The sequence below is a fragment of the Pteropus alecto genome, unplaced genomic scaffold (genome assembly GCF_000325575.1).
Source record: "Pteropus alecto unplaced genomic scaffold, ASM32557v1 scaffold87, whole genome shotgun sequence".
NCBI lineage: Eukaryota > Metazoa > Chordata > Mammalia > Chiroptera > Pteropodidae > Pteropus > Pteropus alecto.
Genome location: NW_006443225.1, coordinates 10,966,103 through 10,982,983, shown reverse-complemented (window position 1 = coordinate 10,982,983; position 16,881 = coordinate 10,966,103). Strand labels below are relative to the sequence as shown.

Here is a 16,881-nt window from a genome sequence, read left to right as displayed (position 1 = left end):
TTTCTTTCTGAATATCCGAGTTTATTTTCATATGTAATATTCTGACTCTAGTCTATAAGCTAACTCAGTGAGATTACCCTGGTTTTCAAGACAGTGGTAAGAATATTGTCAGCCATCATCCTGTAAAGCTCTGTGCTTGTTCAGCGGGAAATGTCATTTTCCTGTCCTTCGGCCTATTGCTCTGAAAAATCTATTATGACAAGTAGATAAACACGAAAAATAAAAATAATTTTTTGCTTAATTGTTTATAGTTTCTGTTTCTTAACTGAAAAATATGTGATTCCATTAAAAGCTTTAAGATGGTAAAATTTTATAATTACTTCCATTTTTGTATTAGAGATCTTGTTCCATTAGAATTTAGGAGAGTATTGGGCACTTGAGTCTGGAATACCTCTAGGGCTTGCTAGGGTGCAGTTTGCTAGGCACTGCCAAACTAGACCAGTTTTTTAAGTTTTACTAAACAGGGATAGTTTGTCCAGGAATGATTTACCTCTAAAAGTTTATCAGTTATTTACCACCATATTTTTTGTTTTTATTGTTATTTTTTAAACACATCAGATCTAGCTTTATCAAACTAGCCCATCTCACACTTTGGAATGTCCTGTCATCTTGCAAAAAACACATATAGCTCATCGCCCATTGCATTTGCTCTTAAATATCTTTCACTTAGGTCTACGAAATAAATGTTACCTGTGATATTTTCATTCTGAAAACTTTCATATACAGTAATTTAGTTTGCCTGTGTGTTGTTTACAGATTAAAGTCTGATCCAGAATCTGCAAGTTTTGTCAACTTTTTTATTTTTTTTTTCATTTCTGCTTCACTGTCATAATGTGGATGAAGCAATAATCTATCAAAAATGTTTTTCCTACTCATGCTTTTCAGGACATGTCTTAATAACACACAAGATTCTTATGCTTCTGTTCTTTGCTTTTCATACAGGGAATATAGAATCCATTTCATAGACTGATTTTGTGAAACGTAGCTCTGTCTCCTGTCTTAGTATATCAAGGCTTAATTTTACATGCTTCCACAGAACGTTGTGCTCTACCATATGGCTTATCTTTAGTGGAGCATTACTAGAAATATAGTGACCCTCAGAGGCTACCAAAGTGAGTAGCAAGTTGAATGCCCTTTTCCAGGTTGCGTGCTCCCGCTACCTTCCACCATTGCCTGGGTCTACAGAACCTGTCTGATTGCTGCTACTACTTCTCTGTCCTGTGTTCTATCTCATTTCACTGCTTTCAGAGAATTTGTTGCTTATTTCCCCTGCAGTCGCATACAATCTCCATCTCTGTTCTGTTCTTTAGCCCTTCAACTCTTTGCCATTTGCTTCCTTCTCAGTTAAAAATTTTTTTCTTGTTTATCCTATACTTTTTAGTTTTCACTGTATTTTTTGGTTTTCTTTTTTTTTTTATATAGCTATTGTTTTCCATAAGAATACCTCTAGTTTGAGAAATTGGCTAATGACATAATGCCTAGTCTAGCAATTTTCATTTTTGTTTATGTAAGAGTTTTATACAATGGCTTTGTATATTTTAATTTCTGGATCCAGTCTAACCACTGGATTAAATGTGGTATTATTACTCTTATTTCTCCCCCAGATTGTGTCTTCAGCCAGATCTTTGAATTGTTGTTTTGATCAACTGACAAGAGCAATATAGGAAATCTCAAGATATTCCTTTAGTAGCTGAAATTCTGAATTGTCATGTTATTAGTTTTTAAAGCTGTTTTTCCAGTCTCGCTTTTATTATTCATTGCCAGAACACATAGACATACAGTCAGGGGCACTAAAGTTAAAACATTATGATATACTCAGAACATTTAGATTGTGGTAGCAGGAAAAAATTAGATATTATGAATGTTTAATTATGTTTTGTTCAGCTAAGTGTGAGTCAGTGTAGCATAGTAGCTAGGAGGGTGGACTCGGGAATCTGCCCCTCTGGTTTGCATCTCGACTCCAGCACTTACTAGTTCTGTGACATTGAGGAAATTATTAAATATCTTTGTGCCTTACTTTTCATGCTTATAAAATTGGACATATAATAGTGCCTACTTCACAGAGTATTCGTAATTATTATGAGTTGATATACATGAGGCACTTAGACAGTAACACACCTTGTGATTGTTGGTAGCTATTACTGTTACTATGGTTACTTTTATTTCTAAATTTAATGTTCGACCTGCTTCCGCCTTTAAGATTTCCTTTTTATCATTCAAATCTTATGGTGTTTATTTAAAATTGAAGAATATCCGGTTCATCCTGGAAGTCACATTCAAACCCTTGGTTACAAACCCAGAACATGAGTAAAAATGCAGACTTTAAAAAAGAGGACAAATGGGTCTACACTGAAGTCTTAAAAAACTCTAAAACACAGAAAAAGAGCTGGCCAGCTTTGCCCAGCATAGCTTAACTCCAAACATTTGAATGCCCTGAGAAAAGTCTTTTAACCACTTCTTGGTTAAACTGTTCAAGACTATTTGCAAAGTTCTATTAAATTGCTTGTAACTTAATATAAATGAGTTTTCTAATCAAATGTACAATACTTGTAAAATGAAGTAGAATTTTTCATTTTAAAAACATGCTAATATTAGTAATCAGGAAAAAATTGAAAAATCTATAGTGTGCCAATTATTTTACAAATTAATATTTTTCTTGTTCTTAGTCTCATAAGATACCTATCTAGTGTTTATAAAATTATTAATAAAATTATTAATAAAAACTATACAACCAGTATTACTTGAAGATATTATTGAATGCAAAGGAGGGAGTGAGGAGCATCCAAACTATACTTGTTACTAAACTGTATAATAAGAAATACTCATGTGACTACTTGATTTTTTTGTTTCCTTAAAACAGATAAAAGTAGCTAGTACCTCAAGCTACTGCATTTGAATTGATGTAACAGAAGTGTGAGACTATATGTTTTTGAATTATATTTTTTTCTTTAGAATATTTACAGGGTCCACAAGGCTAGATGGAAATGCTATTGGTAAGTATGTACATTTATTCCACTTACAAGCTGGCATTTTTTGGCTGAAAGACTTGAGAGTTAAGCTAAAAAATTATAAATCTATTTATATTATAGTGGATTTTGTCCGTTGGCTCTGTGCTGTGTCTATGGATGAATTACTTTCCACTACACATCCAAGAATGTTTAGTCTACAAAAAATAGTAGAAATATCATATTACAACATGGGAAGAATAAGATTGCAGTGGTCTCGAATTTGGGAAGTTATTGGAGATCATTTTAATAAGGTATTTGAATAATTACAGGATTTGCTTGCATTTGTATTATTTTTCATTGTTTAAAATTTCCTTATCATAATCTAATTGGGTCTGTTTTTCTTTCCAAGCAATTTTTAAACTACATTTTGTAACTAATTAAATTTAGAAAACCTTTTGAGCCCTGTTTCCTTCAGTTCTCAGTTTTAAGAATTTAGCTAATATAATGTTTTTCCTGTTGAAAAATATTGTTAGCACCTAGTGCCTTTATGGAGAATCTTAGGGTTTATTTATCTATGCTGTTAATGATATACTTTTTCTAAAACAAAAATAGAGAATTAAAGCTTTTCACTGCTGACATTAGCACTCTGTATTTGTTGCCGATGCAGGTTGGCTGTAACCCTAATGAAGATGTGGCTATTTTTGCAGTAGACTCCTTGAGGCAGTTGTCAATGAAGTTCTTAGAGAAAGGGGAGCTTGCTAATTTCAGATTCCAGAAGGATTTCTTAAGACCTTTTGAACATATAATGAAACGGAACAGGTATTATATTTGTTGAATTGCTTAATATCAGAAAAATACCGTATTAGTTTCCACAGCAGGGGGGAAACAGAAGGGAAAGAAAACCGATGAGTTTTTATACTGTATGTGTATCTAAGAAATTATATTATTTTAGGTCTCCAACAATTCGAGATATGGTTGTACGGTGCATAGCACAGATGGTGAATTCTCAAGCTGCTAACATTCGGTCTGGATGGAAAAACATTTTCTCTGTGTTTCATCTAGCTGCATCTGATCAAGATGAAAGCATAGTGGAACTTGCATTCCAAACAACAGGGAACATTGTCAGTGAGTATTCTTTTAGCTGTGTTTAAGTTAAACAAAATTTTAATGTGTTCAGAAGATAATTCAAGTATAAGGTTATGGGCCTATTATGGTTTTTAAGTTTACCAAGTTTTGCCTACAGAAGCAGAGTAAACAATGACATTATTATTATAGTTAACATATATTGAATGTTTACTATATGGCAAGCACTGTAAGCACTTTGCATGTATTTTCTTCAGTCTTCACAACAACTCTGTGAGATAAGTATCTTTAGTATCCCTCCTCCTTTTTCCTGTAGATTGGGAAACTGGGCCCACTGAGGTTAATTTGCCTAAGGGCACAGAACTGGTGAGTAACAGAATTGTGATTCCGAGCCAGGGAATCTTAAAGAAAAGGCTTTGTTTTTGACAGCTGCGCTTCGCAGCCTCCCTTGACTTTAAGGGAGAATGAAATATTAAAGGTCTAAGTTTGGCCTATCTGGAAGGCAAGCATGGTTACCATCTTCAATGTCAAGAATAGTGGTATCTTCATAGTTATTTATTGAGTACTTGCTTGAATTAAGCATCGTGCTAAATGCTTCTTAACTTACGTGATCTTATTTAGTGCTTACAACTATCCTGTGGGTATTGTTATCCTTATTTTATAGATTAAGAAACTAAGATACAGAGAGTAAATGTAATTTTGTATATTCACTCAACAACTGGTGATTCGGTACCTACCGTGTACCAGTAACTGTATTTGGTGCTGGATTTACAACATAAATAAATTGCAGACCTGTTTCCCTGTCTCTGCTCAAGGTAGTCAGATAAATGGTCACAGCAGACTTGAACCCATATCTATATCTGTCAGACATCGAAACCCTTAACCTTTTAAGAAGTATACATTGCATCTAGAGATTGATGTATTTTTTTTGGTACAATTAAAAAAAATGAAAATTTATAATTATCTTGATATCTCTTTCTCTCTTTTAGCCCTGGTGTTTGAAAAACACTTCCCAGCGACTATCGATTCTTTCCAGGATGCGGTGAAGTGTTTGTCTGAATTTGCATGCAATGCAGCTTTCCCAGACACAAGTATGGAAGCAATTCGGCTTATTCGCCATTGTGCAAAATACGTGTCTGAGAGACCTCAGGTATAGTGTCATTTAGTAAACGAAATTTTACCGAATATTTATTTCAGTAAACACAAAAGTTATCTGAACTTGATTCTGAGTTATATTGGGAAGTAATGATAGCTAAAGTTTACTGAAGGTATCAGGTATTTTTCTGAGTGTTTCACATGTATTAACTTATTCAATCTGTGTAACAACTTTATGGGCTAGATAGTATTATAGCCCCATACAGTATGATGAGGAATATGAGGCACAAAGAAGTTTAGAAATAACATCTGTGATTGCAGGGCTAGTAAAGGAGACCTAAGGTTGAACTCAAGCTGTGGTTTTAGCCTTTACTCTCTACTATGTTTTGCCTTTCATGCTCTCCATTACTGAAGTTAACTGTCTTGGATGAGTGTAGGCTTAAGCACTGAAGTAAAAGGTTGAATTGGCAACCTGACTGCCAACTTTAACTTGCATATCTGAATCTGTCTTTGTAACTATCATAAGGAGAAGTGATGCACTATAGATTTGGTAATAAGATTTTTACTATATACTGACATGGGGCTGTGGGGTGCTTTGTACTTTTTACATACACATACACTGGCTCATCTGACCTTTCCACCTCCTCATTGCAGTTAGTGTGGCCGCATGGTGTCATAACCGTTTAAACGATAAAAACGAAAACCTGATTTAATCTGGTTAATAATGCAGAAAACTGGTAACAGTTGAAGCTGAACTCAGCTTTTGGATTCAAGTCCAGTGCTCTTCATAGGCAGTTATAATCTCATCTTTTTATAAATTGTGGTTTATCAAGTTGTTCACTTTTGATTCATAAAGCATCTTTTAAAGTTTTGGAGAAATAATATGCTTAATGTATAGGTCTTATTTTTCGCCTTTAATAAACCTACCTTTCTTCTTGAAGGCATTCAAGGAGTACACGAGCGATGACATGAACGTGGCGCCTGAAGACAGAGTGTGGGTCAGAGGGTGGTTCCCGATCCTCTTTGAGTTGTCGTGTGTCATCAATAGATGCAAATTAGATGTAAGAACCAGGTAACAATCAGTATTTGTAATTAAAATTTTGTAAGGCTTATTTTACTACATGACTATAATCAAATTAACTTTTCTTATGTGAACACAAGTTTGATTGTTACAGTGTGTTTTATCAAATATAGCAATTATTAGATAGGCAGATTTTAAAATACGTTAAAATAGAACAGTGATAAAAATGGAAATGCATTACCATTCTGTCTTTTCATACATGTGTTTCCAATCAGAAATAGAAGTTAGTGGCAAAATTTATTTTATTTCTTGAAGAATAATAGAAGAATTTCCAAATGTACATCCCTGATGAATTTTAGGTAAAGAATCATTTCTCTGAAGACTGGTCAGTAACATATTTTGAATAATACAGGTCTGTTCAAAAAGAATTAGTCTTTCCAAAGTTTATTCTCAATAAAAGATCTACATGAACATATGGTCTATTTCTAAAGAAACTGTTATGGTTATAATATAACCAGACAGGCACTCAGTATGTACTCCTTACATTATAGCTCACTCATATCATTCCCATAGGATAATTTTTTTCCCTCTCTATTTTTGACTGCTGAAGTGAAATAGCCAGCTTGTGTATCCAAATATCTGTCAACAAGGGCTTAAAGGCATTATGAGTTCAGTTTTATGTTAAAATCTCTCTTTTAATTATCCTGTCTTCTTTTTAGGGAGAATCAGTCATTTGGACATTTGGATTTTTTTTAAATCAGAGAGGCGGTACAGACTTGTAACAAATCGGTGATAGAAATATAATGAAAGAATGAATCTGTCCTTCTTCCCGTTATGCCAGAACCACACCCACCTCCGTCCAAGATTACGTTTGATATATTTCCTAAGACATTTTTCGTTTTCGTAGTAGTATTTGTTATAACATAAAGTTTTATGCAATAGATAAATCTTCCAAAGTAGCACTCAGACCTTGGGAATTTGTCGTAGAATTTAGCAATCCCAAGAACATTACACGTCCTGTTTTGTATCTAGGCATCGAGGGTTATTTGTCAATAGACCTGTTAGAACTTGATAAAATTCAAGATAGCCCCCAATTCATGTAAATCTAAATTATCTAGATTTACACCTTTCAAATGTCCAGCCACCTCAGTGAAGCAACTGACACGTAGTGACTGACAAGTTATGTAAACTCAGCACCCCTTCCCTGACCCTGTTTACTTGTAGAAATCTGCTTGACGAGGGACCTACCTGCTCTTTTAGCCTCTTTAGCCTGTCCTTGTCTGGGACCTTGCTACCTTGCTTCTCATCATACCTTATATTCAGATTATGGATGGATTCAAGTTCCTGAAGAGAAGAAAAAAATGTATGTTCTAGTTAGTAAAGGAGAGGGAAAATATGAGTAAGCTGTTTAGTGATGGGTTTCATTTTCTTACCTCATCCCAGGGTTTGTAAGGGCTATCTTCTATTTAGATTACATTTAAAAATGTAGCACTATGATTTTTATAACACACTAATTACAGAATACTTTCACATGCATTCTCATTCGATTTCCTTACAATGCTAAATAAATAAATAACCTGGAGTCCCAAATATTTTTTTCCCTATACCATCAACTTAAATACTGCTTTAAGAAAGACTTCTTCAGTAATAATCCTTGGAAACCTTTATTGATCAGCGTTTGCTTTGAGGGCCTAAAAGAAACAGGATCGCACATCCCCTTATCCCCGGCCATGGGAGTTAGCATTTGGTTACTTGGAGTGAGGCAAAATGGATTTCGAGCTCAGGAGATGGAGAGAGGAGGGTGCCTTGTTCTACTGCAGGGGGGAAACAGCAATCTCTGACAAGGTTCTTTTAGGGAAGACAGAATATTTCTTCCACAGGCATTTCCTTACTAGTTTCTTTACTTCTGCTCATTTTGCACATTAGTTATATTATGGAGCAAACAAACTTGTGAACTTGCCACAGGGCTGAACTACCTTTACACATTCATTTAACAAATATTTGTTTTGAGGCTGTACTAGGCCCCAGGGTAGCTTACCAGCAAATGAGGCCAAGTCCCAGGCCTTATGGAGCCTTTCAAAGAAGATTTTGTTCTGGATTCCCATCAGACATTTAGAAATACAAACTTTTTCTAAATTGAAGGATACTTATATTTTGCTAGAAGAAAGTAATATGTAGAGAAGAGATCAAGTTTTTTAATGGTTACGTGAAGGTATTATTTCGAGAAAGGTAATAAGGAATCAAAGGCAGCTTTGAGTTTTAGTTTTAGCTAGCACTTATTCAGAGATAGTGAATGAGATACTCAGCATTTTATTCATTGATCACATGCTTGTCGTGTGCCTCCTACGTGACCAGCATCGCAGGAAAAACACAGACCCTTGCCCACATCAATGTCTTCATGGATTAGTTGGACAAATCCTTTTGTTCGAGGATATTATATAAACAATTATATTGTTAGTTAAAAATTCCTGTAGCTCTTTGAAAAAGATTTTCTAAACTCTAATTTTTATTCTTAGATTGTTATTGATTCACTTTCTTCCTTGGCCATGGTGCCACAAAATTAATATTCACTAAAATGATGATCTTTCTCAATCTGTAATTTCATTTATAACTTTTAAATGATGACGGCGTGGGAGTGGAGGAAAAGTAAAATAAAAAAATTTTAAGAATAAGGCTTTTGAAGTTTTTTCCAAAATGACACATCCTAAAGCTGTAGAACAACTTAAAAAATTTAAAGTCAGTATCATGTGTTAGTTTAAAACCATTTTTAAACTTTGTTTTCTGCAATTTCGTGAACTATAAAAATTAGGAGGGGGATTCTGATGCGAATTGCTTTTTTGTATTTTAGCTTTCCTAATTGTGTTCTATCACCTTAGGGGTTTAACAGTAATGTTTGAAATAATGAAAACTTATGGACACACTTACGAAAAACACTGGTGGCAGGATTTATTTAGAATTGTTTTCAGAATCTTTGACAACATGAAATTGCCAGAACAGCAGACAGAGGTAAGAGAACACAGAATTTTCATTTACTATAGTCAAGAGATTCTTAATATTTTCTTTAATATATTACAGTATTTCAGACTAGATACATTGAACAGAAAAAATTCCTAGAAAAATTTCCCTTAAGGCATCACAATGTGTCATCGTTATAAACAAGAATACTGTTCGGAGGCAGAACCAAGTTAACAAATCGTTTTCTGGTTTTCATCGTTTCTATTGAACTTCAGTTTCGTTTCCTCACTTTAACATTGTCACAACTGTAAACACCAATGGCTTTCTTTAGTATTTATAATAACTTCTTGTTCTGAGTTGGATAAAGAATACCCAGTAATAAGTTGGTTTTTAAAATTGCATTGTCTTTTACTACAAACCTGTTACAGTATGCATTTCGGTAAGTGTGGGAGAGAGCTTAAAGTTTTCTCATTTTGTCCCACATAGTTGTATTAAATGCGAGCCTTGGGGGCTCTCCAACCCACCCAGAGTTTTGCTTTAGAGCTCTGATTTTTAAATCTACAGGTAGACTCGTATTTAAAGCATCTTATTAAGTATGCACTGGCACAAAACTGCATATGAAAACTATCAGTCCAAATTAGTCCTTTATGCATTTGGGAAAAATAAATTACTTACACTTACTTTGGCCCTTTTTGCATCATGTGGTGTCTTCAGGAACTGATGAAAGTCGGTTTAAGTTTAAAGTCATGCTAACCCTACTTGGATAAATTCATATCCTTTCACCCCTTTATTTCTTTTTCACGGTTGGTCGTAAAAGACATGAAAAGAGCAAAGCCAGCTGTTATTATTCATGAGTATTATTTGAAAAGTCATAACACTAATGGTAAAATAATGCAGTGATAGTTTTTTTACAGTCAAAACATTGCAAAAAATAGTTAAATTGTTTTATACGTCGGTGATTATGGGATAGTAGAGAAAAGTAGATAACAGATATTAACTCGAGGTGAATGTAATAGGCCAGAAGGAAGTAAGCGGTCTCAAGGGAATGGGGACAGGCTCGCATTTTACATATCTTAATTCTAGTAGTTGGTGCATGTTCTGACCTTCATTTAATGGCCTTTTTTCTCTAGAAAGCCGAATGGATGACGACGACTTGTAATCATGCACTTTATGCGATCTGTGATGTGTTCACCCAGTATTTAGAAGTACTCAGTGATGTACTTTTGGATGATATTTTTGCTCAGCTATACTGGTGTGTGCAGCAAGGTAGGTCTGTCCCAGATAAGTGACACAAAGTATTACATGTGACCCTGGTAATGTGTAAATGAATTGCTCTTTTCTTTTCTAGACAATGAGCAGTTAGCACGATCTGGTACAAACTGCTTAGAGAATGTTGTGATTCTGAATGGTGAAAAATTTACCCTAGAAATCTGGGATAAAACTTGTAACTGCACCCTGGATATCTTCAAAACTACAATCCCACACGCGTAAGATTTTATACAACTTTATATATTAAAAAGTTAGATAGGAACCAGTGATTTATCATAAATCTTTTAAAAAATACCTCAGTATTCTGTGAATTCATATTTATTATAAATCAAACTCCTATAAGCCATAACAAATACATAAATTAAATTCTTTATAAACCAAATTCTTCAGTGTGATCATCCAAAATTGGAGCGAAAGTGAAATGATTTACTTTTATAATAAGGTTTTGTTCGTCCAGACTAAACCAAGCAGTAGTTTTGAATTGAAAAAAAAAAAAAGAATCTAAACAGATACTTCAGTTTCTGTAGATAGAATCTAAGGATATTTTACTTGCAAATATATTTTACAGTTAATTGTCATCTTTTTCCAAGAGATGATTGGAATTGAATTGTAGTGAAAGAGTGCTTATCGATGGGGAAGCTGACACACAGTGTGGCTGAATGACACCCGGATGTTTATAGGGCAGGCTTGAATTTACTTCTCCGTTCCACTTTGGGCCCTCTGACCTGCACAGTTTTACCTTGGATCCACGATATTTAAATCTACCTTAATAAGATGTTTTAAATCTTACCTAAATGTACTGGCATAAAACTGTATATGAAAACTATCAGTCCACATTTTTAAGCATCATAAACTTTTTCTTGACATGAGTTAAATATGTTTGTATTGGTATGATTCCCTTGTAAATATCCTAATCAATGGGAAATAGGAAGTCAGAAGGAACACATCCTTAGGAAAGCAGTCTCAAGGTCGGACTACACTAAAAGGACACACAATAATCCCCTCGGCCTATTTGACATATTTTTTTTATTTTTTGGTACACGTTTTGTTGAATTGGTGTAAGTGACAAATGATCCATCTTTGTCAGTTTATCTGTGGCCCCTACAGAGTGATTTTCTGACTAGTTATTATCCCTACGAAGTCTTTATAAGCATCAGTCAGACTGAACATTTTTTAGAACTGCTTCTGTTTTAATTCATTGAATGTATATACTCAGGATAAGGTATATGATTTTAGAGATCATCTGATAAGCATCTCTTAGTAGCATGTATCTGTGCCAGAGTTCTTTCCATATTGAACTGAAATGTATTTACTATCCATCTGCTCCATTCCCCAGGAGCTGCTGCTTCTCAGAATCAATAACTTAGGCCTTAATCATCTTTCTGTCTCAAGTAACTACTTAATGGGTGTCAAATTAGTGTCCCCTTTTGGGCCAAGTTTTATTTCATTTATTTTTAAACATTAAAGAAAATAGAATCTAAAGGGTTCTATGAATTTTTTGAAATGTCTCAAACTTTTTTTCAGTCTCCCTTTGGAAAATATTTAATGACCCTTAATACTTAAAAGCGAGTTTAAAGTTACTGAAACTTTTCAGAAGTGCTTTTTACTATAAAACTTATGACCAGAGTACTCTTTTAAATATATTAAATGCTATTACTTTCTGGAAGTACATGTTGTATACTTTTTACTAGATTTTTTTTGTTTTTTAGCAAATTGCTCTTAGCAGTAGTCAAAGAAGGAATATGTTGTTTTTGGTATATTCATGTGATGTTTTTGTGCCCCTTTCAAAACCTGTTGGATGGATGTGACATGTTTTACACTGTCAGTGATTGGTGTGATTTTGGTGTTTTTAAAGGCTCTTGACCTGGCGTCCCACTTCTGGAGAAACTGCTCCCCCACCTACATCCCCCGTGAGTGAGAAACAGTTGGTAAGTTCTAATAAAGCATATTTAAAATTATTTTATTATTCTGATAAGTAATTTTACCATAGGCCAAATTCTTTTCTATGACCCCAGCTCTCTTAAAAAGATGGCATAAAAGTACTCTTCAGAATTCTCAGGTCAGATTTCATGATGGTAAATTTCCCCGGTGGCTAAAATTTATCTCTGTAAGTGCCATGAAAGTGGTATTTTAAAGTATATTATACTGTGGATGATTTGAGACAGAGTAAAATAATTTCAAGAGTTGTAAGAGGCAGGTACCAGATTATCTGTGGCTTTCCATGCCAACCTGAAGATATTATTGGATATTATTTTATTTTAAATTTTAATTTTGTTATAATTTGACCTTAAAGTTACAAGAACAGTACAAAATATTTTCATAAACCCTTCATCCAGTGTATTTGTTTGCTTAGGTCTGCCATAACAAATTATCATAAACGTAGCAGGTTAAAACAACAGAAATTTATCCTCTGAGTCCAGGAGGCCAAAGGTCCAAAATCAAGGCGTCAGCAGAGCCACATCCCTCCACAGCCCTCTGAGAGAAGCCTTCTTCTCCCCATTTCTAGTGGCTGCTGACAGCCCTTGGCTGGACAGTCATCACTCCAGTCCTTCCAGCAGTTTTTGAACCAGGGTCAGTACATGTTATCTCCATTTTATACGGAACAGGAAATTTAAAAAATCATAAACTATGATATTTTAAATCCAAGTTAAAATATTTCGATTAGCACCGTTTCTTAGGAACGCAGGTTCCCATCTTCCTTTCGGATGCCCAGGTGAGACATGCACCTGGCTAGGACAGTTGTGTCAGAATTCTCAGTTCTTCTTGAAACCGAGTTCTGTTCTCTAAGTGTGCTGTACTGCTGTAAGAAAATAAAGCTAGAATCGTAGTGACCTCAGCTACCATGCATTGTCTGTCGCTGTGCTCGTGCTTCGCATTTATTGTCTAATCCTTAACAACCTGCATCGAAGGTGTCGTCTCTGTTTTCAGATCACAAAACCTCAGCTCAGGAAGACTCATTTGTTTTCCAGGGTTACACTTAGTAACTCTGGTGCCAAATTCTGGTGTAACTCTGCTGGACTTGAATGGTCAACTTCTCTTCATGGCATCCTAATTGGTCACCTCACTGACCTTTCTGGTTGCTGGTTCCTTGGGTGACAGAACATTTTTCCCTAAACTCCCCACTACAAAGCTTCCCTGGGCTCACCTACACGAAGCTTGCAGAAGCTCCCCTTCTCTGCCATACGCGTGTTCTCTTTAGATTTCATGACCGCTCATGAGTCTCGTTGACCACTTTTCTAAAACAGTGAAACTTAGCGTTTTTATCTCTTGCTCTTGGGTGATGTCAGGCCCAAGCCCACTGAGGGTCGGGAAGCAAATTCTTCTCTTAAAGACTGTTCATTGGCTCTTACTCATATATAGGCAGTTTTAAATAAGTTTCTCATTGTGTCTATAATCACAATGTGTAGAATGTCGTTTTCATAGAGACACAATGTATTTTTTTTAAAAGAAACAGCATAATAGAAACTTTTCATTCTTAAGCTTTATACATTGTACTTATAATGAATTTTTTATTTTATTAGGATACAGTGTCGCAGAAATCTGTAGATATCCATGATTCTATTCAACCCAGATCTGCAGATATTAGACAGCAAGTACCATTGGCTTCTGTCTCCACTGTGAATGAAGATGTCAACAAGATTAAACCCACAGCAAGTGAGTTATTTCTCTTAGTAAAATTAATTGTGTTTTGTTTTATGTAGGAAAGGGATGAAATTTTGCTTTTACTTTTACTGTTGACAAATATACTGTAATTGATCTTGCGGGCACTTCACTATTGTGTTTGCTCTGACTCGGACATCATAGATGCTCTCTGGACGTTCAGGAACTCTGCTTCCAATACGTGCAATACCAGCTTTTCCCACACGGCCTTCAGCTAATGTTTGTGTTGAGCGCACGCGTCTTCATCTCTACCCCCCTCCTCCATGTCAGCCTCCTGTTTTTCCTGATGGGCGTTCCTCTGCCCTCTGAGAGTGGGGAGAGTGAGGGACCAGTGCTTTCTAGGCAGGTGCTCCCAGCTCTCTGAGGAGCAAGGCTTTGTCACACTCTGTCGCCCCAAACCCCACTGCCTTTGTCCCTCCCTCCCCTTCTTGGTTCTTTCACTAAGAAGGGAAACCCCTTCCATTTTTTACTAAATTGGTCCAGTTTCATTTACTGAAGGAAAATTATAACAAACACCTCCCTAGAGGAAAATAGGACAGCTTTGTTTTTTCAAATTGAGATGAAATTCACATAACAAAAGTAACCCTTTTACAAGGAACAATTCAGCGGCATTTAGTACATCAGGTGTTGTCGATCACCACTTCTCTCTATCCCGAAACATTACTATCACCCCAAACGAAAACCCCATAACCATTGTGCTGTTCTTCCCTGTGCTCTTCCCCAGCCCCTAGGAATCACGAGTCTGATTTCTTTGTCTGGATTCGCTCTTCTGCACATTTTATATAAGTGGAATCATACAGTATGTGACTTATGTCTGGCTTTTATTTAGTATCATGTCTTAAGGTCCATCCATATTATAAAGTGGATCAGTAATCCATTCCTTTCTGTGACTAGTTCTCATTTGTATGCATGCACCACATTTTATTTATGCATTTATCTGTTGGACATTTGGATTCGTTCCACTTTTTGCTTATTACGATGCAGCTGTAACTTTCTGTTTACAAGTATTGTTCAGTGCCTATTTTTAATTCTTTTGGGTATACCTAGGAGCGGAATCGCCAGGTCATATGGTAACTTTGGTTACCTTTCTGAGGACCCACTACAATGTCTTCCATGGTGGCCTCATTGTTTTACGTCCCACTAGCAATTCTAACCAATTCCTCTTCTGTTCTTAGTGACATCACTTAGTGGCTGTGAGTGGTATCTCATTGTGGATTTGATTTACATTTCTCTAACGGTTAATGATGTTGAGCATCTTTTCATGTGCTTACTGGCCATTTGTTTATCTTCTTTGGAGAAATGTCTATTTGTGTCCTTTGCTCATTTTTAGTTGGGTTGTCTTTTTGTTATTGAATTATAGGAGTTTGTTAAATACTGTGGATACTACACCCATATCAAATATGTGATTTGCAAGTATGTATTTTCTCCCATGCTATAGGTCTTTTCACTTTGATAATGTCTTCTCTTGCACAAAAGTTTTTGATTTTGATGAAGTCCGATTTATTTTTTTTTTCTTTTCTTGCTCGTGCTTTTAGTGTCATAGCTGAGACCCATTTACAACTCTAAAGCCATGAAGTTTTTCCCCACCGTTTTCTGCTCAAGGTTTTATACTTTAGCTCTTCTGTTTAGGTCACTGATCCATCTTGAGTTCATTTTTTCCAGGGAATTTTTTATTTGCTCTCCTGCTTGAAAGAAGCTTCTAGCTTTAGTCACTTGTCTGCTAACTTCTTAAAAGAAAGCTGTGCCATGAGGACAGAATAGTGAGTTCTTTAGGAAAAGGTAACCGTGGAATTGCTGACTCAGAATAGTTGGAGCTAGAAGAAGAACCATCAGTCACCATGTTTCCATGAGCCCTTTCACTCAGTAGACAGGTTGTGGTTCCTCTGTTGAGAACATCTGCTCTCTGACTCCTACGCAGCAAAGAATCCCAGCACAGACCCGAGTGCTTTGCCCTGCCCGAAAGACAGCTAACTCATTCTTTCTGCACAAGTTCATAAAACACGACTGCCCTGTCTAGTCTCCATGCTGAACCTGTCGGCCATCTTTGTTTAGCTTTGCCTCTTATCCTTTGGTGACCCAGTGAAACGATGGCCTGTTACAACCCTGGCGGGTCAGCCCTTGTCACGAGTAAAATTTGTCCAAATAGATATATTCTCAAACATGCTGCTGGGCTTTGCTAGTGGGGCTGGGTAGGGCCCTCGTCCTCCAGCTCTGAGAGGACACCGGCAAGCACGGAGAGGCCCAGCCTCCCTTATTCGGTCAGGATGGAGTCTCGGCGGCCATACTGGGTTCACCTTACTGAAAGCGCCCAACACCCCTGAGCAGCTGATATGGGAGCTGAGGAGACCGCGTCCTTAGCAGCCTACTCCCAAGTCCCTTCAGGAGTCCCAGGTGTGCTGCAAGGAGTCCCTCTCGCAGCTGTGAATGTTTTTATGGCCTGAATGAGGGATGTGATTGAATGGCTGGCACATGTCGGCTGTGACTGTGGTAAGACGCCAGGAAGAAGACATTTAGGAGACAGCCGTGGCTCGGGCTGGTGCCTTTGCTTTCTTTTGTTTTTTTTTCGTTTTTTTTTTTTTTTGATTTGAGATCTAGTACTAAGAACTGAGTGTTTAAATACAATAGCATTCCTGAAAACTATCTGGAAAGTAGCCTTTATTAATGACTTGAATAAGCATAAATTTAAGCAAGTTATTTTGTTACCCCCCCTAAAACCCCTAAAACATGAATTTAACTTCTACAGATTGGTGCCCAGAAAAGGCAATTTGAAGCAAAGGGGTAATAAAGCAAAAGTAGAGAGAAACCGAGGCGTCGTAAGGCATCCCGTGCCGGAGCCATCGCCCTGCGACA

At 36.2% G+C, this 16,881-nt stretch overlaps 1 protein-coding gene across 2 annotated transcripts in view; it reads left to right on the top strand.

The window, feature by feature from the left end:
• ARFGEF1 (ADP ribosylation factor guanine nucleotide exchange factor 1) overlaps nt 1-16,881 on the top strand; it is a 99,118-nt gene that overhangs the window by 74,052 nt on the left and 8,185 nt on the right. For both annotated transcript variants that reach the window (XR_003043665.1, XM_006924016.3), the window contains exons 24-34: nt 2,953-2,993; nt 3,090-3,259; nt 3,616-3,767; nt 3,901-4,073; nt 5,021-5,181; nt 6,068-6,198; nt 9,024-9,153; nt 10,233-10,368; nt 10,451-10,589; nt 12,227-12,299; nt 13,893-14,025. Coding sequence is in view for 1 of the 2 variants with exons in the window: in XM_006924016.3 (XP_006924078.1) it covers nt 2,953-2,993; nt 3,090-3,259; nt 3,616-3,767; nt 3,901-4,073; nt 5,021-5,181; nt 6,068-6,198; nt 9,024-9,153; nt 10,233-10,368; nt 10,451-10,589; nt 12,227-12,299; nt 13,893-14,025 (1,439 nt within the window). In the remaining variant the exon portion in view is untranslated. The remainder of the gene's footprint in view (nt 1-2,952; nt 2,994-3,089; nt 3,260-3,615; nt 3,768-3,900; nt 4,074-5,020; nt 5,182-6,067; nt 6,199-9,023; nt 9,154-10,232; nt 10,369-10,450; nt 10,590-12,226; nt 12,300-13,892; nt 14,026-16,881) is intronic.